This window comes from Corvus moneduloides, chromosome 15 (genome assembly GCF_009650955.1).
Source record: "Corvus moneduloides isolate bCorMon1 chromosome 15, bCorMon1.pri, whole genome shotgun sequence".
NCBI classification, from domain to species: Eukaryota; Metazoa; Chordata; class Aves; order Passeriformes; family Corvidae; genus Corvus; species Corvus moneduloides.
In genome coordinates, this window is record NC_045490.1 from 9,172,631 (window position 1) to 9,200,533 (window position 27,903).

General features: G+C 46.5%; 1 protein-coding gene across 1 annotated transcript; it reads right to left on the reverse strand.

Annotated features, from left to right (window-relative positions):
* Window positions 1-1,689: 1,689 nt before the first annotated feature.
* Window positions 1,690-17,156, reverse strand: SLC25A48 (solute carrier family 25 member 48). The gene is made up of 8 exons (XM_032125323.1): window positions 16,978-17,156; window positions 15,096-15,139; window positions 11,218-11,289; window positions 10,321-10,573; window positions 8,836-9,084; window positions 7,469-7,602; window positions 4,169-4,298; window positions 1,690-3,571 (listed from the first exon to the last, which is right to left on the reverse strand). The coding sequence occupies exons 1-7, from the start codon at window positions 17,021-17,023 to the stop codon at window positions 4,176-4,178; spliced, it is 921 nt and encodes a 306-aa protein (XP_031981214.1). The 5' UTR covers window positions 17,024-17,156; the 3' UTR covers window positions 1,690-3,571; window positions 4,169-4,175.
* Between the last annotated feature and the right edge of the window lie 10,747 nt (window positions 17,157-27,903).

Here is a 27,903-nt window from a genome sequence, read left to right on the forward strand (position 1 = left end):
ACAGGTTGTTGTAAGAGCTGGAATGCTGCCAGAGGCATGGAAGCTGGGCAATTACAATCTTATTTGAGGGGTGACAGGTCTGAATACACTTTTATTATCCAGGCAACAAATACATAGAAGTGGGTATCCCTGGTTCTTCTGGTCTCCCTTCTCATTTCTTGACAATTTCAGGATTTACTGTGTTTATTTTAAAAATGAGGGGCTCTGTAAACACCTTGAACAACCTACCAAGCTGGTAGAAGTCATCCACTCCAGCATGTGTGTGGAACATGCCACTGATGGCAGGTCCATATGGACAGAGCACTGACAAAGGAGCTGGTCCATATTCTGAATTCTGTTGATACAGGTGTTTTCTTTTTTGTAATTCAGAGACAAAATCACCAATATATGTAATCAGTACCCCACTGAATCAGCTGTATGTCTGTCTGTCTGCCTGCGAGGCAAGGCTGTTGTAAACTCCATCACCAGGTCCCTGAAAATTTCTTCAGAGATCCTAATTTCTATCCATGGATAAAGATACTGATATTATTTCCAAGAATTAATGCATTCAATATATCATACAGAAGATTATTCACAAGACACAGAGTTGTCAAGTCTCTGTGTGTATAAATTGTAATTTCCATCCCTCATCTTTGGGACATGGGGCTGACCCCTGTGGTGTCACTCAACCGCAGCACCACTGGACCTCTTTCACTGGTGACACAGCCACACACTCACTACTGCAAAAGCAGGACTAAGCTGTCAGTCTTCATGTGCAGGAATCATAGAACCATAGAAGACTTTGGGTTAGAAAGGACCTTAAAACTCATCTCCTTCCAGCCCACTTACCACGGGCAGGTACACCTTCCACTAAACCAGGGCCCTGCCCAACATGGCCTTGAGCACTTCCCAGGGGTGTGATCGTTCACAGCAAGTGGTATCACAGAGGACTGTGCCTCAAAAGCTGCTTGTCCCAACCCTAAGGTGTCCTTGGTCACCAGCAGTGGTCCAGAGGCAGCCTACTCTCCTTCACAGTGGCCTGTGCTGCCGTCGCCGTTGAAATCCTCGTGCTCTAGCCTGGGGTTGCTTTGCCTCTTTTGTGGTTTGTCTGTGAATGCTAATGGGGTGACAAACTGATTAACCAGTGTGTCCAGGGCTTCCCTCCAGTGCTGCCAGACCAAGGCAGACTTTGGCCAGGCAGGGTCACCCCAAAATCATGTAGAAGCTGTCCAGTGGGGGGGCTGCCCATGGGGAAGGGAATGTGTTCTGGTTTGGCAGCAGACTTGGACTCGGGGTTGAATGGACAAGACACAGAGGGATTGCCCGGCAGCTCTAGCACATGCCCTGCCAGGGATGAGGATGCCATCAAGTGGCCAAAGCTTTATATTCACTTCCCACTTGCTCTTCATTATTTTGTATTTATATTATATATATTTATATTATATAGAGTAGCTTTCTGCCCTCTGCTCCCTTTCCACACCAGGGTGCCCATGGCTCTCCCTGACAGCTCCTTCTGACAGGTGTGTGCTACCCAAGAGTTTTGTCCAGGCAAATCCTGGGCTCCCATCTCAAAACTGGTTTAATTGGATGAATAATATAATGAAATATCACCATGCAACTCCAATGTGGGTCTCAGGGCTTTACACCCAGAGAGCACTGAATGGATCAAACTTGGGCACCATGACGGCAGGATCATGCAGGTACACAAGCTTGTTGTGAACTCATCAGTTTAATTAATTCATGGTCCATTTTACATTATGCAGGCAGATAAACACAACGCTTATTTGCATTATAAAAATAGTCTGCCTAAGTATTATCCCTGGAGAGACACAGTATTATCCATCTAAAAAACATGTTTTACATACATGCCTTAAAATAGGCAACATGGAAAGGATGAATCCTTAAATGCAGCCAGCAACAAATACTTGTGTGAAGGCTCATCAATTTTTTTCCATATTGTTTGTCAAAAACAGTTCCATGTGTCCTCAAGAAGGTCAAAGGCACTGTGAGCCTTCTCACCTGCAAGTCCTGAGATGAAGCAACACCAGCTGTTTATTCACCATTTTAAGGCCAGTTCTGGAAGCATCCACACTTCTGTTTTTAATCTGGGCCTCAGTGATGAGGAGCCCAAGGAAGGTGACCTCGTTTCCAAGTACTGCTACAGGACCAAAGTTTTAGGCACTTTCTGCTGAGATCTTCAAGTGTTGTGACCAATTCCTCCATTCATCCAGGGAAGAGGACATGGGAGTTTCTGTTTTCTTCTCCTTTTATGAAGGAAAGCTGGAGAGCTGCTCCACATTGTCTTCAAAAACCTTTTTTGAAGGCATCTCCTGAAACTGCAATCACTGGGCCTTTCCCCCAGAGCTCTTCTCCAGAGGAAGAACTGTTCCTCTAGAACATTTCCCAGATGAAGTGTTGTCCTAGATTATTCCTGCATGCTGTATGTCCCTCTGCATGTGAGCCAGTTACCTCTTGGCCTCTCCTGCCAGCACCACCAGAGTCCTCTTGTTGCAGCAAAGCTGTTTCTTCTTGGGCTTTGGCATCAAAAGCTCCATGCTTAGAAAATAAATCATAAGGATATTTAACAGCATAAACAGAAATAATCATGATGTAAAAGATCTTGGAATAACTGAGAGGCTGAGGTAGACCAAAGATAGACTGGGCCTGCCCCAGTGGTCTCAGTGGGATTCCAGCAAAGAGCTGGAGGTCTGAAATATACTGTCCTAAAGAGAGTTCCTCTGGTGTTGGTCTGCTCAAGGCTACAAAGTGATGTCTGCACGTTTTGGCAGCTGGCAGGTCATGTCAGGGAGCTCAGAAGGTCTAACGAGATACCTCAAGCTGGTCCCTGGCGGGCTGCACCAGGCAAGCTGTGTAAATTAATAGGCAGCCTTCTTTATGAAATGCAGACTTGTTTTGTTGTTTTCTGTATTAAAAAAAGCAGCTTAGTCTCTGAATTTAACATACTCCTGTTTCTCAATTTAATTTATACCTTGAATAACAGACTGAATTTGTTGAAACCTTTCACATTTTTCATGATAATGTGTTAAACTGTGCCAAACTGTGTTGTAGAACATGAGCGTTTGTATGTGAGGAGTCACCCACTTTGAACCTGAAAGCAAACTAGGATTTGGTGGGAATCCAGACCTTCCTACAGAAAAAGCACCTGTGTACCCACCGCACTTCCTCCTTTCCTTGTTCACAAAAAAAAATTAATGTTGGAATGCCGTGTTGTACGAAAGACACTGCCTTGGTGACGTGAGGTGGGCTGGGTTTGGGTACATCCCTTGGGAAAGGGAAGTAAGTTGTCTTCCTGGCTCAGTAGGAAAAATGTCATTGATGAAGAAGCCCACCACCACCACCAGAATTATTAAGTTGTTCTCAGTCAACAGTGAAAGACTTGATAATAAAATAGTCTTTGGATTTGATAGAGCTTTTGTGTGTGATTTTCAGTGTCCTCCATGGACTACGTGTCCACAGCAGTTGCTGTAGGTGCAGGATGGGAGTCTTCAGTCAGAGCAGGTGAGCCCTCACCAACACCGCACTGCTGATTTGGCTCAGGAAAGTAGGAGACTTTCTGGTCTTCTCGGCAACACTTTTGAAATAAGAAAGAAGGAGATTTATGAAGTACTGCAGAAAACAGCAAAGACTTCCAAGAAAAATCTTGAGTATCTAGCTGCTAAAAAAGGTTCTTTAATCAGGTATTTTTAATCTTGCTCCTTTATGCAACTCTAAGTTAATGAGGGAAAGAGTGAAACAGTGAGTTGGTAGTCAAGGCACTTCGAAACAGCTTAATTTCATATCTTTTTGGATAGAACAAGGGAAGAAAGAATACTGTGCAGGGACTACAGTAAAAATAATATTTCAAAATTTATAAATTTTATTAATTATTAATTATTAATTATTAATTTAGAGAATATTCTGCTTTCAAATTTTTTTTCTGATTGATATTAATTAAAATAATCACAACAATCAGAACGGGTTACAGTGAAGCTTCAGGAGATGTAGACTGAAACTAAAATCCATTGGCACATCTGCTGTCTGCTCGGAATCCCATGGACCCAAATTGTGTTTGGCTATTCAGGTGTAGGTACCCATGTAAGTAATATGATTTTCAGAGGATCTATGCAATTGCAACCCTATTGGATTCAAAGATTAATTCTGTAATTTTAATAAAGCTAGAGGGTCTGACCTGGGAGTTAGGGATTGGTCTCAGTTTGGCATCTTTTCATTGCTTTGAGAGAAAGTTCGTAGCCAAGAAACATGGCTGCACTCGATGGGAATCCTCGCACTGTATTTACCATGAGGCCCCTAAAAAAGACCTGTTGGGGATGGAGAAAGGTTAGAGCATAAGAATATACTGACTGCTTTAAGAAGAGGAAGAAAACATTGACTGAAGTCATTGTGGGATTCTGAAGAACCAAATCTTTTTGGTTTGCTTGGAAGATACGCTCCCACTGCTGGTCTTAGCTGAGGTCAGCACTGGGGAACGGGAATGCAATGGCAGAAGCCACTGGTTTGGTATCATTGTGCCCTGTGCTCCCTATGGACCCCCATCTGTACCTACCAGCCAGAGCTACAAGAGGTAAAGGGTAAAAGCTGGTCTCATGGAACTGGTGTAAAACAGAAAGCAAGAAATCTAAAATGTCTTCCAGTGTTGTCCTACCTAGCTACAGTCATAGGGTGACAGAACCACACAGTGCTCTGGGTTGGAAGGGACCTTCAAGCTCACCTTGTTCTAACCTCCTGCCATGGACAGGGGTACTCCCCCAGACCACATTGCTGCAAGCCTCGTCCAACCTGGCCTTCCTTCCCTTTGCATCCATAAACTTGTAAACCCTATGCAAACCCCAGGGTACAAGAAGGCTCTGTTTCCATGCAGGAAATGCTCTGACCCCCAGGGCTGGGTCTGTGGGCACAGAAGATGTTTGGAAAGTGGAGAGGGAGCGGTGTGGCTGCGAGCCGGCCCAGCCATGCGGGCACTGTGTCACAGGGATTATTTTTCAGGTTTCACCTTTGAGCATAGAAGGAATTTTTCAATCAACTGAAAACCAGACTTCCTCTGTACCTTGCTGAGAACTCTCTCACTACTGCCTTTGGCAAAAATATTTGATAGAAGCTGATATTTTCACATGAGTCTTCCTAGGGTCAAACTTTGGTACCCATACATAACCCAGTACTTTCTTTAATTAAAATAATAAATACCAGCTTCCAGATTTCCTTTTTCTGCTCAATATATTTCCTTTTAAAAGATGCTGGCATGTACAGGAGTGAAAGATTATGTGGCTTTTAAGTGCTTGAACAGTAAAGTGCTTTTGAAAAAACCTTGTCACTCCTGACTCCTGGCCTTAACTGGTGTCCCTTTGAACCCCCCCTCACTACAAACAGCACACCCTGGTGTGTGCGAGGATGGGCACAAACTGCTCGCTTCGGGGTGAGTCTGCTCATAACATGATGGTTGCAGGGAGTATCTCTGCTGGCCCATTTCTCACAAAATCATTCCATTAACCACCAAAGCTCATCACCACAAGTCACCAATCTAAACACCACAAGTTCACAATAGACATGAAAAGGAGCATCAGCAATTAAACCCCTTTCCAGGCTTTATAACGGCAAAGTTCCCACAGCTATTATAAAACAAACATGAAAAATCTTGTCCCCAAGAGCAGAAGACCTTAGACTTAAATGTATAACCAGTTTTTCCCTTGAAATTACTGAACTCTACTAAAAATCATCCTATCTTATGTCCAATAAATCCTAAGCATAGTGCTGACTTGTTTGAGATAGAATCAAAATATGTTCACATACTTTAGATAAAACTTGCAATGTGAAATTGCTGTGTTGGGACATTTTGCATATTATTTGATTTATTGGGATGTTTTATTTTGTTAGTAAAGAGAAGTTTCTGGGAGGAAATTCAGTGTTTTTGCATTATCCATAAAGTAACACAAGAGAGCCAAGTCAAATAATAATGAAGATTTAGGATGAAAAGTCCAGAGGCATAAATTTTTCTTATCAGAATGAACACACCTGGCTCTGGAAAAAGACAAGGGTTATAGTTGCATTTCTTTGTGTACATCAAGCAGTTTTTTCCAGCACTGAGAATGCTGTTCCTTTGTCCCAGAATGAAAACATACGGCCCTGGGTTTGCCATTTGTCAGTCGTGAATCTCCCAACATTTAAAAAGATTTTTCTTACAAGAGCAGGATCCAGTCTTGCTATCAACTATTACTCAATCCTACTGATGGCTTTGGGGCAGGTGCCAGGTGTGACAGCAGGAAAACTACAAGAAGTACAGAACTCCAGCAGCAAACCCTTACAGCTGTTAATTCAGGCAGGACAAGGAGGGCATAGGATGAGGATGAGGATGGAGAGAGAAGGGAAAACCCATGGAAGTTCTCATTTCAGCCACCCTACTCTGAAAGTGCACACCAAGGGGAATGCACGAGGCAGGTACTGTAGAGCCTGGGCACCCTGTTCCCCCTCTGACTGTCCAAGCACAGTCCCCAGCAGCTCTCCAAGTGCTTGTGCTTCACAGGAATGTGACTTTTTTCACTCAGTGGCAAAAACTGAACCACACCACAGGCTCCTGTGACAGCTAGCCTAACGTAGTGGCATGTTAGCAAATATTGAAATCACACTGACTTGTGATTTTGTGGGTTATTTTCCTGCTTGTAACTTGTTGCATTTCTCACAGAATGTGAAAATTAAAACTTTGGAGCTAAGAGCCAACGTGCTGTTCTGATGATAAATCCAGATTGATTTCAATATCAGAAGACATTACTTCCACAACCCTGCCTTGGCAATGCAATAAAACTTCAAACCCTTGTTCCCTGCCATTCACATTTTACTGAGGCAATGTTTGCAGGTAGAACAAATACCTTTTATTACACTAACAGACAGAGTCAGAAAAGGAGGATAAGCTTTTTGGCACGCAGCCCTTCTTCATGTTTGAAACGGAAGCAATCCTGATTTAGGAACGCTGACAATCAACTCTACCTGGGTGCAAAATGAGGGCGTGCAGTGCAAAGCAACTCCACCAAAGCATTGCCCAAGGTGACCAGACATACCCAGAGTGCCAAGACAGTCCCACCAGAATTGGTTCATTGACATCAAAGTCAGTGGGAAACATTTGACCTCTGCATTTTGTAGAAGCAAGCACGGAGGTAAGACTTTCTACTTCTGATTTATGATAAGTCAAATTATATCCATTATTAAATACACTAACATGAAATGTTGTTTGAAGTTAATTACACCAACAGTGTGTGATCCCCAGTCATTAATTTCTTTATTGTGTAACATGCATTATTACTCTCACTTTTTTTGATTTAGAAGGAATCTGCGTGCTAATTACCTACTGCTATTATAATAATTTAGTACTAACTGCCTTTAGCTGTCTCTCAACCCTGCAGACAGGTTCTTAACAGCCACTGTATTTTCTAATTGACAATTAAATACCTAATAACCAGATTTTACTTCAAATGTCACTTACTTTTACGCCCTCATTCTGGTAGCTCTGCAACATGCAGTCAAGGGTCCCCTTGTACTGGTTTAAATAAACTCCATCTGCCTGAAGTCGACTTTTCACAACATCCATTGGAGTACATACTGCCCAGGAAACAGCTCCTGGAAAAATGCAGAAGTATTTGAATAATTCCTTCTCTATACTTCTTTGGCCGCAGGTCAGTGAACTCAGAAATTGACCTCTCATCTATCACATCATATTCATGCGATATTCATGTCAGGGCATTCACCCTGCTCAGGAACCAAAACAGTGTTTCTGGGAGAAAGTTCCTGGTTTCTGGAAGAAGCATTCAGATTTTGGAGGTTATGCTGCTGATCAGATGTAGGCAACCCAAGAAGGGCTTCTCCAATTGCAAATCTATCTGCTGCTGCTTCTGGTGGAACGTGGACATGCCATGGGAAGAGTCTGAGCTGCCACTTGGGACTATTTCAGAAAAAATGGAGTCTTCTGATAATTCCATTGTAAAGCAAAGTTTGAGCTGAGGATACGAATAAGAGGTAGGTGCATCTCAGGCTGCCAGGATTAGGCTCCACGCAGTGAGATATGCTATCATTCCTCTAAAGAAACACCTATTTCCATTGATCAGCCTGCAGCTGAGTGGGATGCATTGCCTCTGGAAAGATCAGCACACGACTGCAATCTGTGGCCCAGCTGGACAGACAAGAATTTGTCTGAACCTACATGAGTGTTGGGGCACACTAGAAAAGCTGTCCAGAGGAACCAGGGGCCTCTTTATTTGAGGAGGAATGGAGAAGGCATTTTATTATCATTACCTGAGCTAAGGACTGATTTGCCTTTATGGATCTGCAATTTAGAAATGGCCAAGAAGTCGGGAGTGGGTGTAGGGGTGACCTTTCACATGGTGGGGGATGCACGTGCCGGCCTTACTGGCAAGCATACACATGGAAAAAAGAAGGAGATCAGTAACAGTCAACTTGGCTTCTGCTAGGTGTGGGTAGGTGCACTCCCTCCTGGTGGCCAGCCAACAGGTTGAAGTCCTCTTCTGGAGAAATCTTGGCTGCCATGTATCCCTGGCAATGTGATTGGCAGGCTGCCCTGAGGCATCCAGGGAGACGAAGGCAGTGTCTGTTCTCCTCTTCACTGACACTGAGCCCAATGAAGGTCTGATAACACGACTTCCATAAAGTTTGTCAAGTCATAAAGTGCAGTTGTGGTGCCAGAAAACCTGGCCCTGGGGGAGGAAGGTCGTTCAGTCCCGTGTCCTCTCCTGATGTTCAGGATGATGCGGAGGCCCTTGAGTCACCCTCGTAATCTGCCCTGAGAACCTTCCCATCCTTGTTTTGCCAGTGCTGTGAGGAAGTAAAGGTGCTTACCTGCTACACCCCCTGCCACCCAGATAGAGGAGGGATTAGGAGAAATGCTTCCATCAGGAGTTATCCAGTCACAGAACATTGCGTAAGGAATGAAATAGGCGTAGTACCCAGGAACATCCCTTAGGAGCATTGCTACATTGCCTCGGTATACCCCTGCTATCCCCTCTTTCTGCAGGATTGTCCTAAAGCAGTGAATTGGGCCTCGGTACACAGGAGATCCAGGAACTGTGGATTTTAGCTTAACACTTTCTAAAAAAAAAAAAAAAAAAAAAAAAAAAAAAAAAAAAAAGAAAAAAAAGATACAACTGTTAAAATAGATGTATTGCCACAGAACAACTGTCCAAAGCCCACTGCCATTGATTAGAAGTCACTGCCATCCATTTTCTTCTGCTGGCGTCAACAGATAGCATGGGAAAAAAGTTTTAAGAGAGAGTACTTAGGACCATTTTCAGAAGACATTTAGACTCTTCAGGACAGATTTTTCTTAGATGTGTGGCATACCTCCCAATAGGTATGTGCCCAGTGAGATTTCCAAATAAGTTTAAGGCTATGTTCCCAATTTTCATGAATTTTAGCTTCAACTTATGCCAAGTCACATCTTTGAAAGCCTTAACATCTTCAGAGTCTGGCCCTTCCCATGCAGACCAAGTTCTTTTTGTAAAAGGCATTAGATTGCTAAGCCGCATGGAGGCTTTAAAAATGGACATAATGTTGTTTTATCAAAGCAACAGAAAAATGGCAGCATTTCACAGTTCAACACCATGACTGTAATCATGAGAAAGGTGAAATGCGGAAATCCAAGCTATTCAGCTCTGAAGCTGCTCCATGTCTTCATTTGGTTGTGCATGTGCTCTGCTGGGGTTTGCTGCATGCTGGCAGCCTTCAATGGAATTCAGCTGCTGTCTAGAGCTGAAGCAGCTCCTTCTGCCTGCAGCTTGTGGACAGGGAACAGCCACCCACTGCCATCCTGCTGGTGTCCCCTCCTGACCCATGCTGCCCACACCTGGGCTACCTGGCACCCTGTGTGAAATAAGTCAGTGGTTTTTAAATGTAAATGGGAAACTTCTGCTTTTGAACAGAGAAGAGTGGAATAATGGAGAAAGGTTTATAGGCAAATATATATGGGACTGAGAGCGTGCAGAGGGAGATGGGGAGCTAGTATTGCTGCTGGCAGCCATGGTGCTGCTGCTGGGATCTCCAGGGGACCTCACATACCAGGAACTCACAGTTCATGCAGCTTCTGGTCTTGAGCAGACCTGCCTCATGTTCCTTATAGATCCCAAACGGCTGGAAATGCCACTGATAAAAACCCTTCCCTTGAGCTGAGCAGGATGGGGTCCATCCTCAGGCAAAAGGGGGAAGTTTTAGCCCAACTGCAGCAGCACGAGGCAGCAGAGAGCCCGGCCTTGAAAAAAAGTTGTTGTAAAGCTCTGTGTATGCACCAAGGACTGGCAGAGACAGGCAGAAGCAACTCTTGCTTCCTACCTTTGGTGTATGGCTGTGTTTGCATCTGTAGCCTTATCTTGACCAGCTCCACAGGAGTGCCAATGCCCACAGAGAGCACCCCTGCCACGAGGCTGGCCACAGTCATGTCGGTGAGCGATGGCGCGGCAGCCGCGTCCCCGTGGTGCAGCCGGCTGAGGAACCGCAGCGTGTTGCTGTAGACACCGAACACCATGGAGCTGTAGATGCCGATGCTGGCCAGTGGGAAGGACATGCCCTTGAAGAAGCCAGCCACCTATCCAGGGAAGGGAGCAGGGCTTAGGAGACTGAGCAGTGTAAACCCCTACTTGTCTATCAGGTTAGAAATCACAGAATGGTTTGGGTTGAAAAGGACTTTGAAAGTCATCTCTTTCCAATCCCCTGCCATAGTCAGGGATGAAATGCAAATACAAGTAGCAGATGTCTCCTGGGACCAACTGTTTGCACATGCTGAGGGAAGGAAATTTGTTCATGCTGCTAAAGGCTTATGAAGATTGTGCAGAATACAGGATATGGCTGAAAGCACAGGAACCCACGTAGAAGTTCCTTGTATAGACAGTGTTTGTTCTGGCTTCACCAAAGTCAGCAAAATCCCTCTGGGAGACCTTTGCCAGTGAGATCAGGCAAAAGAATCCCAGTGGATGCAACGCTCTAACCCATGTGGAGACACTGATCATTCCATGCCAGGGATCACTCTTTTCCCTATAGGATCACCAAGAGGGTTACCTTAGAGTTAAGCAAGAGAAGGCTGTAAGGGTTTGCAGGCTCAATTGCATCAACGTTATTGGTCTTTATATAACTGCTGGTGTCAACAACATTTTGTACAATTGCTTTATGCATTTATCTATTTATTGACTTGCACTTTCTACCAGCACATTTAAAGTACAATGAAGTACTTACAGACTCATTTCTGTACACAGTGAGAACACACTTGAGTGTATTTCCATATCCTTGTCCAGCTTGCAAACGAGTCTGCAAAAGACATTTGTAAAACATGATTAAAATCCTATGCTTCCAGCCCAATGAAAGCTCATGCTACATAAACAGTGTGTACTTTGCTTTGAGAGCAAGTCCTTCCTTAGTCGTAAAGAGAACTGGGCAATAAAATAAGATATATGTGCATCCACCCTCTTGAACTTTCCCAGAAGCAAGGCTAAGCGAGAGCTCACAGCCTGAAGCTCTCCGCAACATCTGGAATTGATGACTATCGAACTGCTCTGAAGTCTGGACCAGCCACCCTGACCCGGCACAGCAGGCTGCTGATGTGCAGTGCTGTCATTGGCCGGGGCCTGATTTTTGTGGAAATTGAAGAGTAATGTGGTCGTCTCCATTTGGAGACTCTCAGGGAAGGCTGGGATGTGTTGCAAAGAGAGGAGAGGTGAGCTGCTTTGGGAGACTTCTGGGCCCTTCTGCTGCAAGGTGGATTTTAAGACATAGAGATACTAATTGAAGTTAAAATAATTCAGTGCCATCTCAGGAATTCTCCGTGCTTCCCTCAAAAATACATTTTCACATAATTTAAAAGAAAGACATTTTATTTCTGGAAAGCAATTTGGTTATACACCTTCCAACAGATATAAGAAATGGCATGTGAGTCACAACAAAGCCTATAGGATTCAGCATATTTTCCCCTTCTCATATGTTTATATTTAGATCATCTTTCATTCAAGCTGCTCACAAGGTTGCTCTAGAAATGTCCTAACAAGGGATGCATTTTTTGGGCTTAGAGGTGTACAAGGAAATGGAAACACTGCTCACTCCACAGCGCCTGGGGCTTCATCCTAGCTGAGGCCAGAGCTTATTTTTTATAGGAAGAAACTCACACATGCTCCATCAGGAATATATTTAGGGAATGGGGACAGCATTATTTATCAGCACTGCTGCTAGCAATCAAGTCTGAAGGGACAGTGCCAACCTGCACTGGAGGGACAGTGTCCATTCCGCTCTGCTGGTGCTGCCCTGATTTACACCAGGGTGAAGCAGGAAATTATTTGGGAATTTAAAGCCCAAAGGAATGTGTGTCCACCAGAGTTCATGACTGGTGGGAGCTTTTGGATGGCAAACAGCATCTGGCACAATCCTTTGGCCCAGAGCATTGCAATAGGCTGCCAGTGCCACAATGGGACCCTGGCAGGAGCAGGAGGGACCAAGGTTTGTGTTCGCCCCTGAGCCCAGGCTCGCCCCTCACCCTGGGGTGGCTCCATGCAGCTGTTTGCACACATGGAGCATCCCTGCTCTGCTCCAGGCCTGGCCAGAGGCCACAGAGAAGCAGCAGCAAAAGCAGAATATTTACTGAGCCCTCAGAACAAGCTGGTACATGAAGATGCTGCCGTGGCTCTTGCAGCACACGCTGTGCAACGCGGGCAGGTCCAGGCCACGGGTGCAGACCGGGCACACTGACTCACACTGGGCATAACGGGGCTGGGGGGGACCAGGGGAAGGTGGCTGCACTCTGAGCAGCCTAGGACAAGGTGACCCCTGTGCTCAGCCCTGAGTTCCCTCCTGGCTTCATCTTAGCCTGAACATTTCCACTTTGCCTTTATGGGCTTGTTATTTTTCTTTTACCCAGTAACCAGGTATTTAGAGGTTCAAGTTAATATATTTTTTGAGTAACTGAGGGCAACTGAATGTTCTCACAATATGGTTTTCTCACACATGTCCCTTAGCTAAACTGTTAACATCTGGCACTGAAATCGCTGTTGGCATCTCTGACAAAGTCAGCTACTACGAGTATGGATATTCCACTGTAAAGTTCTCCTTTTTGTTACGTTTTGATTAGATAGGGCTCTTGGGTGACACCCAGAAGCTGAAGAAAGTTCTGGGGAAATGAATGCAATGAGGATGAAAACTCAGTAAAGACACAGCTTTTAAAGTTTTGCAAGGACGTAGGAAAAAACAGCTTCTGGGGTTTGATGGAAGCTGCAACGATGGGAAGAGATGGCTGAAGGGGGAAGAGGTGGCTTGATGGGAACTGTGGTGTAGATGCCACTTACCCCACAGAGCCTTATACTCAGTCCTGCCTCCTCCCCCAGATGAGGAAAGACCCCTCATGCCCTGGCAGCTGCAGATGCTGCTGAGCAGCCCCTTTGCTGGCCTAGTGCTGTGCAAAACCTCTCTTTTCCACTTTCCTGCTCCTGAATTGGGAAAGATAACAAGTCTGCCTACTTGGTATTCCCGAGGCAAAGCCTTGCCCAAAGCCGAGAGCAGCAGAGGGGGCAGCCTGACAGTTGTCTTTATAACCACTGAAGGATGGGCTTGCTCTGTCTTGGCATCCAGAAACTCGATGTTACCCAGCAGGATTCTCACTGCTAACCCCCCGCAAACCAGGCAATGATGCCATGACTATCAGACTGAGATGGGGATTGCCTTGGCAATGCTGGGCAGAGCCTGCCTTTGCTGCCTGTGCCCTGCCCATGGCTGGGTGGTGTGGGCAGCCTTCTGTCTCCTCCCATGGGGCGTCTGCACCCACCTTTGCGCAGGGATGCCCTTGGGACTGGTAGCACTTCAGCAGCTCAGAAAGGATAGTGCTGGCTGGGCATCTCCTGATCCCAGGAGAGTCTGCTGTGTGCAAGGGGATGGCTGTGATGGCTGGGGCAGGGATGTGGTGTGGGCCGTGCTAGGCCCTGCCTGCTCGGCATCACCCTCCAAAGTCTTCAAGGTGCAAACATGACCAGTGACTTCTGGGTTTGCCACAACTGGCAGTCCTGCCTGGTGCCAGAGCCAGGCTTGAACCAGAGCAGGGAACACAGAGTCACAGAACTGTGGAATGGCTTGATTTGAAAGGGATCTTTTAAGGTCATCTTGTTCAACCTCCCTGCAATGAGCAGGGCCATCTCCAACTAGACCAGGTTGCTCAGAGCCCCATCCATCCTGCCTTTGAATGTTTCCAGGGATGGGGCATCCCCCACGTCTCTGGGGAGCCTGTGTCAGTGTTTTACCACCTTTTTTGTATAAGACTTCCTTATATCTAATCTAAACCTATTCTCTTTCAGTTTAAAACCACGACCCCTTGTCCTATCGCAACGGGCCCTGCTAAAAATTCTGTCTTTATTTTAGGCCCCCTTCAAGTACAGGAAGGCTACAATAAGATTTCTTTGGAGCTTTCTATTCTTCAGGCTGAACAACCCCAACAAGGGCAGAGAAGCTAAAGTGATGAAAGCTGCCCAGAAATGCCTGAACAAAAAACCAGAAAGGAACAGGATCCTCGTCTCTATCTCTGCATCAGTAGGGATGGTCAGCTCGGTTGAGTCAGGATGCATTGGTGTGTGCATGGGCTTGTCTGCATCATGCTGACAAATACCTTCTTACTTCTCTAAATCCTCCCATTGGAGGAATAATTATCTTGTGGGAACCATAAATACTGTATGTCACAGCCCTGGGATAACAATTTCAGCACTCTGCCCTTCCAGCATTGCCAGCACCAGGAAAACACATAAAAATGTGCCTGCAGCAAAACAAGTACAGTTCCCTCATTGCCCTTTGAATACTAGTCTGTGGCAAAGTTCAATAAAACATTGGCAGAACTGCTCAGTGAACCACACACTAAGTAAGGCCAGGTTAATTTTCAGCATTAATTCGCCAGAGAGGAACTTGCACGTATCAGTCAGTTCTTTTAGTTTCTCATTCAAAATGAGCATTGGAGAGGAAGAAAGCCTGTGAAAACATTCCAAATTCCCCTTTGGGATAAGTGAAAGTCCTTTGAGGCATCACCTAGAGAGAAGGTCTGAACTGGTGAGGGTTTGGGTGGTGACATGTGAACACAGTTCAAACTGTTTTACCTTGACCGTGTCCAGGGGATGGCCCGCAACCACACTGGCAATTCCTGGGGATGAAAGCAAAGTATTATGCAAAACACTGAAGCTTTTGTGACAGGACAGGATGCAAAGGGTTTAGAGGAGAGAAGAGATTTCCATAGGAACGGTTGTAAGGGGCCTAGCCAGAGCAATGACCAGCATGGTGCCCTGTCCCTGACAACAGCTAAAAGCTGAGCTTAAGTACTTTTCTTGTACACTCTCCTGGATTCCTTCAGCTTTACATCTCAAAGGTGCTGGAGAAGGAGAAGTCATAATGTATGTCCTGTCCAGGACCAACCCCTTTTGCGCTCCTGTAAGCTCACACAAATTTTTAGCCTCAGAATGGTGAGATTCCTGTTAGACACAAGGCAGTGCTTTCTCCTGGTTCAGTGATGTCCTAGCTGACTGCTAATGGCACCTATGAACTCCTCATCCTTTGCTGTTTTAAGAGCAGTTTCTAGAGATACCTGTCAGAGAGGATTCAGATACAGAGGATCCTGCTCTCTATAGATCTTTACAGCCATCCCACCTTATTCCCCATGGTGCTCTGGGGAGAAACTGGCCCATATTCTCTTTCCGTCCACCCACCTACTCACACCACTCACTGCCAGGAGCTCTCATGGCAGGACAGAGCACAATTTGGTTTCCCTCTTCTCCAGGAGAATGGAACACCTGTGTGCCAGGATATGGTTTTGTGTGTTTGTTGCAAACAATACTGGCAGGTTTTAGGGTTTGTGGAGAGTGGGTAATCTGTGATGCGTCCTCACCAGCAAGTCTGTGCAAACCAGCACCCACAGGTGCTTTGGGGACGACGTGGTTTCTGACTCTTAGTGGGTTAGTACTGAAAAGAGCATCATGTCCTTGGTCAACCCATCATGACTTTTCTAAGAGTGTGTTAAAAAAAGTCCCCTCTCCTCCTGGACCTGAGACCACCCATGGTCTAGTGCTATGCACGAAAACTCCCAGCTGCCACTGCTGCTGAGCACTGGTGGCTGTTCACCTCCCGAGACATCCTGTCCTGTTGCCGGGGGTGTGCAGCCACAGCACAGGGCAGCAGGGCAGAGAGAGCAACCACAGGCTACAGAGATCCAAAAATCAGCTGCTCACGCAAACTTTTGGCAGAGGTTTTGGGTTTTTTAGTCAGCTAACTTAGTAACCGCTTCTGGCAGGACACCTGTGAGCCACCTCACACCCTGCTCCTGTGTGGGGTCTGAAGAGTCACCTGGACAGAGGTTTTCTCTGTGGTGGCTGGTGCCACAGTAGATCCTCTGTCCTACTGCAGCCCTGGGGGCAGCACAGCTGGTCACCCTCTCAGCTGGCAAACCCAGTGGACATTTCTCAGTTCGGTAAACCTTGCCCCATTACTGGCACCTCTATGGGCTTGGCTTCCTTTTCTTTCTGATACCTGTTTCCCGGTGTTTGCCATCGGAATTCCCAGCAGACAGGACCAATCCTTGCCCTGGCCATTGGCCCAGTGGCCGCGGTGGGACGGCGGAGTCAGAGCCCGGCAGTGCCTCTCCCGGGGATGGGGACACGGGGAACCCCGGGTTGAGAGCTGCCAGCCCTCTCTGAGCCCGGCAGCGCTTCCAGCCACGGGGCCAAGGACGGGAGAGCCGGTGGGAGCTGGGGGCACGCGGAGCCTCTGGAAGTCGGCCCCGCACAGCAGCATCACACATTCTAAACTTGAATTTTAAGTATCCCGCCGGTGGAAGTGGGATTAAACCGCACGTGTGAGCCAAAGCAAAACAAACCGTGGGAGACGCCGGGCGGAGGCACAGACCGTGGGTGACCCGGAGGATTTTATCCCCGGGCACCTCCGCCGTGCCCCCTTCGCTGCCTCCCCGCCCGCGCTCACGGCATCACTCACCGCCTACCAAGCCCGCCACGAAGTCCTGCAGCTGGACGCTTCCCATGCTGCGCCGCCGAGCCCGTCCCGCGGGGCTGGGGGTCCCCGCCGGGCAGGGGGTCCCCGCGAGCAGCGCTGCGGGGTCCCGGCGCTCCGCGCTCCGCGCCCGCGGCTTCCAAGCGCTGTGACATCACGCACCGCAGCTTAAAGGCGGCGCAGGGGCCGCGGAGACACCGCCCGGCCGGGGCGGGGAGGGTCGCGGTCCAGGCGGGCGTGACGGCGACAGCGCCGGGGTTCGTCCGTCGGGGATGGGGAGCAGAGAGGGCTGCGCATCACCCCGGGGCTGGTGGCACCGAGGAGCGGGAGGAGCAGCATCGTTCCCTGGGCGGGCAACGGGGGACGAGGCTCAGCGTGAAGAGAGGAAGAGGTAGGGGAAGATCATGTACACTCGCAAACTGAAGATGTAAGTACAGAAATAAAGAGTATTACACCCTTAATTGAAAAACTTCTCCGTTCCCTTCATTGAAATCACTGCCTCATCGTTTCAGGACATAACCCCAATTTCTGTGTAATCCTTCCAGGAAATAACCCCAATTTCTGTATTTTGGCAAGCAGTGAACAATTGCCCACCTACATCATTCCTTCTACATAGTATTCACAATTTTCTTATACATCTATTACATGCTTCTCCATCTGCCCAGTCTTTCCCAGAATCAAGATCCCAGATCTTGTTTATTCCCCTTTCATGCATGACACTCCTTTCCACACTCCTCGGTCATTTTTGTTTACAGTCTTTGGACTCTGCAGCCAGAACCACCAGCGATAGGAAAGAACCACTCAGCAGAATAAAGATATTTTCTGTTTTGATCTCAAACCCTTTTCTGGGAATTCCTAGCATGCCTTTCTCATTGGGGCTGAAGGCTGGGCTGCCTTTCTTGAATCGTGAATACCTGATCTTGAGCCCAACCTGGCTGTTGTGCCTCCTCTGTGGCACTTCCAAACAGTAAATCTAATGTCTTACACCTGAACAGCACCTGGCCACTCAATGCATCCTCACCAGGATCTTCAACCAGCTCTCCTTATGCTCACCAACCCCATCAGAAATGTCCTCTTGGACTTCAGGGGCATGACTGCTCTGAAAAAGATGTTGTGGCCCTTGGCCCATACATCTGGCTGAGGTTTGTACTGCAGCCCAAAGTGAATTTTATTCTGTCTAGGCTAGATTTCTGCAGATGGCAGTTCCTTGGGTCAGTTTTGGAGGCTTTCTGACAAGATTGGCATCAGGTTTGCTACATTGCCTTCCTGAAATGCAAGATTGGATTTTCTTGAAATGTATTTTGTCTACACGTTCTGGTAAAAAAAATAGAAAATTAGAAAATAGCTCCTGAGCAAGAAATCCTGAATGACAAAATACTGGCTGAAAATATAAATATTTAAATGTTTTTCTTACAAAATTGGTATTTTCATTTCCACTGATAAATTAATATATTCCACAAAAAGACCTTAAAACAATGTTCCCTTATATGCATGCACATATACACAGGAAACCTTATCACCGAGTTGGCTGAAGGGGGCTTTTGTCTAGAAATTGCTTATAGAAATTTAATATTGTGTGCATGGTTATCAGCTCAGATAATCTAGACCTGAAACTTTAGATTTTTCAATGCATATAACAATGCTCATTCTTGTTGAGGAAGGTTTTCCTCAAGCACCATCAGTCTCTAATGGACTTTGAGGGGGACTGTGGTCCTGGATAAATGCTGGAGAGAACATGTGTGCACAAGCACTGTGGAAATTTCAGTTACTTGTTTTCTCAAACTTGCTTTCTTCTTTTTAGAAGAAATATTATTCCACTACACACTAACACAGAAAAAGGGTTTTGTCCTCATTTTTCATGCACATTTTCTTGCAAAGCCAGAAGAAAAGCTGGCTGAATGAGGTAATTATTCAGATAGCAGCATTAATCATTAATCACATGAATTCTCTTTAACTGGGAGTAACACATTTCCATGCCAAGTTCAGAATATCTGCTAACTCAGGGAGAATACTGGACGTGGTCTTTGTGCAACACTGAACCTGGAGTTGAATCCACAAGTTATGGAGAGTTTACTATAAACAACTCCTGGCCTAGAGGAGGGAGGCAGGGAGGCTGGGACAGACTGAATGGAGATGCCCTTGCAGCTGTACCTGTGCACACACCCAGGGGTGCAGGACACTCGTGGCTATTCCTGATGGCAGTGCCCACAAACCCACAGATGATCCCAGCATGGGCAGGGACCTGTGTGCAGGCTTGGACAGTCAATGTTTGCTCAGCCCCTCAGTGCCCCGCTCCTCTGTGGGTTGTGGGGGGGTGTTTGCCCCTAAAGTGTAGTGGCTGCCACTGAAAAAGAGTTTTTCCTTAGTGCCAGCTATGGCTTGGGAGCACGTGAGTCACTTCCAGCCAGGCTGAGGCACGCACCTCTCTGGTTATGCACAGGTGAGCCTGTGCTGCTGCTGCGGCTCCTTCTGATGCTTTGAGCAGCCTGGCCTTGTGGAAGGTGTCCCTGTCCATGCCAGGCAGGTTTGAACCAGTTGAGTTTTAATGTCCCATCCAACCCAAACTGTTCTAGGATTCTATGTTTCTGTGATTTTTACCAAACTGGACTGAGCTGGGACCACTAAAGCAAAGCTACTTTTGGGCAGTGGCACTGGCAGGGGCATCTTTGCGCTCAGAAATGCTTTCCAGCATGCTGCCATGTCCTGCCTATGGGCTGAGAGGCTCAGGGCTCTTATCTCCACCTGGCACTGTCAAATACAGTGCTATTTGTTGAGACCTGTTCACACACCTCCATCTCCCAGCTGGCAGAACATCTCCTTTTACTGGTAACAGGCAGCAGTGACATATGGAAAACTGGGAAGGGGTCCATCCTTTCTGCTGCTCTGAGTCCCAGCATGGGCTTGTAGCTACTTACAAATGCTGGTCAGAGGTAGATACGTGTGGTTTTGATTAGGGATGAGGAATTCTCTTCCTCCTGCCAAGAGGGGGAACAGAGAGATTGTGTCATCCTGAACACTCTGGATGTTCTCCTCCTCAACCACAAACCCTTTTTTTTGTACAGTACCACACTCTTTTGACCAGTTTACATCCTTTCCCCAGCAGGTTTATAATGCTATCGATAAAAGGGAAGAAATTTCCCACTGTATTACCCAGAGCTGTGTATTTTCTCTGGAAGAGCATTGCAGTGAAGGAACTGGGACAGACTCAGGAACTTGTGGTAGATGCACACTTAACTGCTCTTGGAATTAAAGAATCAAGTCAGCAGGGACAGAGTATGTTAGATGGAAAGGAGTTATTAATTTCTTATCCATCTGTAAACAATTTTTGGGCTAGGATGCATTTCACTGTAAATTCACTTTCAAGTTCCCTTTCAATATTCCCTTTAAATTCCTTTAAAATATTGACCTGTTAGTAACAAATAATGGCTTAAGCTGCTGGACAAGAGACAAATGAAATGACATTAAACCTCACTGCTGCAGCCAGAGTCACTGATACCAGATTCTAATGCTTGGTGTCTCTTTGAGGGGCTGAGTCGCATGAGCAGAGCCCAGTAAATTAAAAAGTAGTGTACAAACAGCCTGAAGTAATGTGTAAGTGGTGATAGGAGGACAACCTTATGGCTATAGCAACCAGACAGATCCAGGCTGTGGGAAGACATGGCAGGGGGCACATAGCAGAAATAGTTTTCCCTTCCAGGAGCTTCCAAACAAGCCTGTTTCTGTAGACAGCAAAACATGAGTGCTTGCTCTGCAGGAATGTGCATGGCAGATGAATTAGAGGCTACAAACACACCAGAAACAGGCATGGAGGGCCCCACTGTGAACAGCTGCAAAGCTCTTCTCTGCCCTTCTTTGCCCAAGACTTGGGTAGAGTTTACTGGAGGAGAAGCATTCCAGGAAGAATTAGGCAGTGAAGGGAATCCTCAGGTCTTTTCATCACCTGTATCTATATCATCTATATATATATATCATATTCTATCGATCTATCTATCTATCTATTTTTATATAGGGAACTCTTCTGACAAATGCCTGAAGTAGCTGATATCCCCTGAAAAGATCTGTCTCCAGATCTACAGGCAAGACCCAGCTGATGCAGTTCCATGGTGCCGCACAGACCCCCTGGGGCTAACTACCCTCAGCCTTCAGCACCAGGCATCTAACATATCTAACATATCTAACATATCTAACATATCTAACATATCCCCCCAGATCCCAGCCTGGCTGAGCACCAGCCAGCAGTCAGGGCAGACATTCCATGGGCAGCTCTCAAACACCATCCAACATCTTTTCTTGAGAGCAATGAGCAGCCCTGTCCACTGTACTGAGCTCTTCCTCTGCCACAATTTCTGGAGAGCAGGAGAAGCAGCAGTATCTGGAGCCTGGTGAGCTGTATCCACACTCCCACTCAGGCAAGGCTGACTGTCCCACAAGCTCAGGAGATTTTGGCTGAGATGAGCCAACTCAGCAGGACATGCTTGAAGCTGAGAGCAGAGCAGTGCTGTAAAAGCCAGCTACAGTATGGCAGCAAAGGTGTTCTTCTCTGTCCTGGCAGGAGGAGACAGCCAGCTGTGACCCATACTCCCTGCTCCCATTGCCCAGGCTCATTTTCCACACAACAGCTATTGATAAGACCTGGAAAGAGCAGAAAGTTTCCCTGGCAGAGGCAGCTGGGCAGGCAACATGTGGTTGTACTGCTAATGAGCCTGAGTGGAGCATTTTGCCCAAAGCCATGAATAGGTTTCTGAGCTTTGGCTGTTCCATCAACAGCTTTTGGTGCTCAACTCAGCCCCACCATACCTCATGGTCATTTCATAGAACCACAGAATGGTTTGGGTTGGAAGGACTTTAAAGATCCTCTCATTTCACCTTCCTGCCATGGGCAGGACACCTTTCCCTAGACCTGGCCTTGAACACTCCCAAGGATGGGGCATCCACAGCTTCTCTGGGCAACCTGTTGCAACCTCACAGTAAAGAATGAGAAGGTCTCGGGAAAAGGGCTAGTGGCCAGGAGGAATCTTCTCAATGCTTGGGACAGGATTTACTCCTTTGATCTTTATGTTTCCCTTCCCAGTTCTTTGCCTGAGCTGGTCATGGCAGCCCCCTTGGGCATCTAAGATGAGCTGTGGCTCATGATCCAGTGGGAACCTAAGGTCAGGTGCATACATTCCCACTGCAGACATCCACATTTAGGTAAAATAATCCCCACTCTTGTTTTTCAGGTCTTGTGTCAAGTCAGACACCAGGCAGAGACGCTTCAGGTGAGATGAGATCAGTTTGAGCTCCAGCTTCAAGTGATCAAACCCCTTCTGCTGACATGCATTTGCTAAATACCACATCTGGAATACCAGCAGGTGAATGCATAGTATCTCACACAAACCCCACTGGCAGTTGTAAATTATAATATACCCCTCTTTTCAGCTTGTGGAAGATGGATGTCTAACTCTTTAGAAAAATAAATGGCGAATTGGACCTTAGCTTTTGTAAATCACCTTGAAAATCTCTGTAATTGTGAGTAATTAAAATATTCAGTTCTAAAATTAAATTTAAATATTGTGAGGTGTGTGTGTGTGTGTGTGTTTATGACTGTCTTCAGTGAAAAAGTTTCCTCTGTGTTTACCCCTCCAAACATTCTTCAGCCTTTTTTACTATTATCCCATGGCAGGAAAGGGATTTTGTGTAGGTTGCCAGGTCCAGCAGGGTTGGGGTAGAAACTCATCATGGGGGGAAGAGGAGCAGGCTAATTTTACAGGGTGAACACCCTATTTGCATGGAAACGTCTGCAATCAATAACAGCAGGAAGAGGAAAGGCAAACAACACAGGAGATTTCAGAGTTGCAAATACCAATCATGGTGCTTGAAAGCTGCAGGAAAATTTACATGAGAGAAGCAAACACCACTGCTTTGTGGGCAATGCTTTGACTGAACAGGCACAGTGAGACAGTTTCTCATTTGTGTTAATGGAGAAGCATCCTTTGTTTGTGTTCAGTCTCACTGATTCCCTGCTCACAATGTCCTGCTGAAGCTCCATTAATTCACTGTGGAGTCTATAGGAAGAATTTGTGTTCATCCTTGGTCTTGTAGCACCACTGTAGTGAAAGGAGAAATCAAGACAGCATCAAGCTGAGAAGGGCTTGGGTAGGAAAAATCAGCAGAGTGAAGACGGGAAAATGCGGAGCAGAGCCTTGGGTCTGCTGAAGAAATCCTGTTCACCCTTTGCAAATCTCTCCATGGCAATTATCTGACATTATAAACAGGACTCCGGGAAGGTCTCTCTGGAGGCTCCTGGAAGTCCAGTAAGGAAGGGAAGAGTGCTGCACCTTCAGCTGGGGCTGGATGTGTCCTTGTGCATTATGGCTCCAGGAGCTGCTGAAGATGAGGAATGCCTCAAGAGCATATGCCTGCTCGTGGCTTCTTTCCCTCAGGTATGTGTGTGACCTGCCCTGGAACTCACTGAGTTGTGTGGGTAAGAGTTGCCCATCTCCTGGGCAAACAGGGAAAGCAAATACTCTGGAGCAAAGAGCCAGGCCTTCTGCTGGGCTTTAGCTGAGGGAGGCTGTGACAAAGGATTGCAAAGGAAAAAATCCAGTCAGTGAAATGCTGGCAAAAGCAGCTGCTCATCACACATGGTCCCATTCCCATCCAGGCAGCTGGGTCTCACAGTCTGGGTGCTGTCAAGGGTCACCTCCCTGCACGACGACATCTCCCACTGGTTTGCTGTTGCTGTGGGACACGGGGGTGTCTCAGCACCCACGTCCCCACACTGGGCTCCACATAGCTCAGGCTGCTGGGCTTTACAGCAGGAGCCAGGTCCTTGTGTGCAAATTCTAGAGCTTTTCACTAGAAGTCTGTGGATCAGAGCCCATATCCGGTCTGAGTGGTGCTCTTGTGGTGTCTGTCCAAAGCTCAAGGAAATGTTCATTCTTCAAAATGTATTATTTTTGCCAGTGGCTCATTCCTGTGCCTCCTTGCTGTCATTCCAGAGACACCATCAGTGTGTGTATCACTACCAAAAGGAAGTTATGCACAAAACTTCAGGTCCAGCCTGGGTATTTGCCACAGATGCAATGCTGAGTAATTACCTCGTTGCATATGTTAACGCTTTTCCTCCAAAACCTATGAAAGCAACAGAAACAATTTGTTGCCATGTATTTCCCACAGCACCGAGAGCCAGATTTTGGTACCTGGAGAACGCCAAGACCCCCAAGGACCTGGACCTGATGATTGATAATGTTTGGGCCAATGGTGCCACCAAAAGGAAACGGGATAAACTACCCATCCTAGAAATGCCTCCTGACGGTGTTTTTGGAGCAGTTTCCCCAACTGCTCTCCCTCCAGATCTCTGCTTTACCCCTTCTTCCATACATGTGTCTCCATAAGAAATACACACAGCCCTTCTGAGGCACCAGGGAAGAAAAACTATTGATTTAGTCGAGAGAGCTGCTTTTTAGCAGCTAAATATATTTCCAGATCTATAAAATCATGTAAAATTGCTTGAATGCAAATTGCAGCACGTGGAGAAATTTAATTCTTTGTTTTGGAAAACATATTCCCCATATCCTGCAAAATAACACTTTATTTGCTTGTGGTTAACTGGAATACTTTTATCATTTTCTTTCCAAACAGGCACTATGACAAGAAATTAAACATACTAGAGCTTGCCCTGATCTTTAAAGCGTCCATTGCCATAGCTGACTTTGCTAAAGTAAGCCTATCTGATGAGCTTTACATTAAGCTGGTATCAAAACTGCAAGTTTATCTTAGTTTAACAAGGATTCTTGGTCTCGATTTACAGGGGAAGATGGATTCAAATGCTCCTCGAGGCTGTCTTTTCCCAGCTTTGGCAGCCGGGGTGGCTGCAGAGGGTGCTGTTAACCTGCGCACACCAGCGCCGAGATGGACTCTGCACAGCTGGAGAGACCCCTGTCATTCAGAGGGATGTTAAAGAATTTTCCTGCTAGGATGTCAATTCAGGCTCTGCACAGACCTGAATGCTACAGCTGCATCTGAAGGCTTTAATTGAATATGACAGAGAAAAACTGAGTCCTGTTGGCACATCCCACCCAGGTGCCTTGATTTGGTACCTTGGAAAAAACACTGTCAGTCTGGATATGTAGCATAGCAGGGTCTTGCAGCTCTTGCTGGGTCTCAGCACACCCTGAGTGTCCCCAAACTGGTATGTTTGAGGGGGAAAAAGCCAGAGAAGGAGGTTCAGTGAGACCAGGCTAGTTGCTTGGAGCAGAGCAGGAAGGATCAATGAGCTTTGCACAAGCTGTGTTTTCCTTGCTGTGGGGGCAGGACGTATATCCCTCGTTTTTTTTAATGTGATGATGAGGAAACCGTGACTTGGCCTCCCTGCACTGATGAAGTATAAAAATAGTCTTTTATCACTGTATTAAGGATCTTTGCCTCTTCCCAGCATTTGACAGCACAAGCTGTTATTTGTTTTACCAACCTGAAAATGCCATTTGTTCCTGAGGAATAGTCCAGGCACAGTTAGGCTGTGTCAGTCCTACCTTTGGGGCTGAGAGCTGGAGCTCTCCTGCAGCATCACATTTCAGGAGTCAGTATTTCACTCCTTTGGTATGATTCAAAATGTCATCTTCTGTTTTCAAAGGCAGCTTCTTGCCCTAAATAATGATAAAACCACGCTGTGGTCCTACTACTAAATGCTGCTTTCTGCCCTTTCCCTTGATTTTCTCTAATTCAGAGCAGCATGACACAGGTTTCACTGTGGTGCTTGCAGGGGACACCAGGACAGGGCAGGGATGAGGACACAGATACAGGTGGCAGGTGTTGGTGGGGACCACGAGCCCTCTCCAGCCATGGGACATCCTGAGGAGCTTTTACAGAACTCAGCAGCTGAGACCATTTTTTCACGATGGCTTTTAAATCCATTTTATTTCAGCATTAAATGCATTTGCCTTCCTCATCATCAACTACACAATGGTTTAAAAAGCTGTTTTCTTCCCTTAAAATTCCTGCCATGGTTTTGCTCATTGTTGCTCTTGGGTTTCCTCTAATCCTGCCTCTCTACTCTAGCGAAGGCGGCTGCAGCTCTCCCACTCTTCCAGAGCACCTTGAGGACTGTGCTTTTCAGCATTTGGCTCATCACCTATGCAATTATTTTCCATTCAGTGGGTACACACAGGTGCCAGCTAACAGATGCAGCCAACAGACTGGTCTGAATGGGCCAAAGGTAACGGTGACCTTTCAAGTTGTGACTGTGACATTTTTATAAGACAGAATATTTTTACCTGCTCAGGTTTTCGGGGTTTGTTTTTATTTCTGATTGGGTTTTTTTAATAATAATTTCAGCATCATTTTTTCCAGCTTTCTGCCTATCCTTGTCAGGAGGAGTAACATCAGAGGAGTCAGTCCAAAGCTGATTGAATTTTCGTTACTACTGCTGCTGCTTGAGCATATGCTGAGGAATAGGCTCTGGAGAGTGAGGGTCCTCCCAAGGGCAGGCTGGGACTGTGCAGGGAGGAGGCAGAAAACTCCCTTTTCCAGCCTCAGCACTCCCCTCAACAGGGCATGTGGTATTGTCAGCCCTGCCTCTCAAACCACAACATTTTGCTTGTAAAAAGGCAGGGGAAAAAAAAGACAGGAGGGAGGAAAATGTTCTCAGTGAGTGACTTAGAAGAAGCGTCAGAAGACTCGTTCTCAAATCATCCCAAGATCATTTCATTCCATCCATTGCTGCTGCTGCTCAGTGGAAAAATCTTATAAATAAAACTAGTCCAGGCCTGCTGCATATGAAGGCAAGCAGAAACTTTCAGCTTCTTTTATTACCCCACAGCTGCTTCCTGCAAGTTTCTTTAAGTTTTTTTTAGTTGGTGTGACCCAAATCTCAGAGCTGTAGCACTGTGCCTGGATGTGCTGTGACTTCATCCCTGCCCCTTCTGAGGTATCCCAGCTTCATCAGCAGATCCCAGGGAGCCCGGAGGGCAATAGCTGCAGCAGGTGGTGTTGTGGCTGCTTGCCGCTATCCCCAAAGTCTCACGGTTACTGCAATTAATGCAATTAGCAGCGCTGGGGCCAGGATTGAGCTACCCAAGCTGCCGCTCTCAGTGCAGCTCACCCCAGCATGGACCCGCAGCCTCTGTTGTCTCCTTTCCTTTTCCTTCTGTGAGTTTTTATGTTTTATTAACTTTCAGAGTTCTAATTGTCCTTGTCTCTGTCCCATCTTCCCCTCATGAGACAGCAGTAATGACTGGTGAAAAAACAAAAAAGGTTGTTTGTGCTTTTTCTCCCCAACATTGCTGGTGATTCACGAGTGCCGCAATTTTCCTTCATTCCCTCTGAAGTTTTCGGTAATTCCTTCCCCCGCCCATTTTGTGTGATAACTCAGTCTGAGAAACATCTGCACCCCATTAGGAACAGCTTTGGGTACATAAAGCTGAATGCAAAGGGTAAAAAATATTTGATGGCCGAGTTACGCTCTCATCCAGGAAGCAATCTGGCAATCGGCACGGGGTCCCTGGGGCACCCGAGCTGAAAAACAGGCTCAGCCCTTATTTTTAGCACGTCACTGAAGCTACTTATCCTGCTAAAATACTGAAACTGCTATGAATCATACCTAGAGCATGAAGAAGCTGATGTCTTCTGTGTCACCTAGCAATGTCAGCTTCCTTTTAAATAAAGGTTACTTGGTGAGGGCTATCATGGAGTCACCACCCAGAGTCACCACCATGCCCAGTTTCTGACTGCTACAGAAATCTGCTTCACTCCATCTTTTCTCAAAAGCTGGAGCAAACTGAGACTAGAAATCTGAATTGTTGTCAAAGGGCTTCAGGTAGATCTGATTTTGGTTACTCAGGCACTATTTGGCAAATCGCCCATCAGACAGCAGGGGGGTTTGTGGTTAGTCTTGGCTGTACATCTGAAGTCAGCACAGTGCTTTGCAGGGGC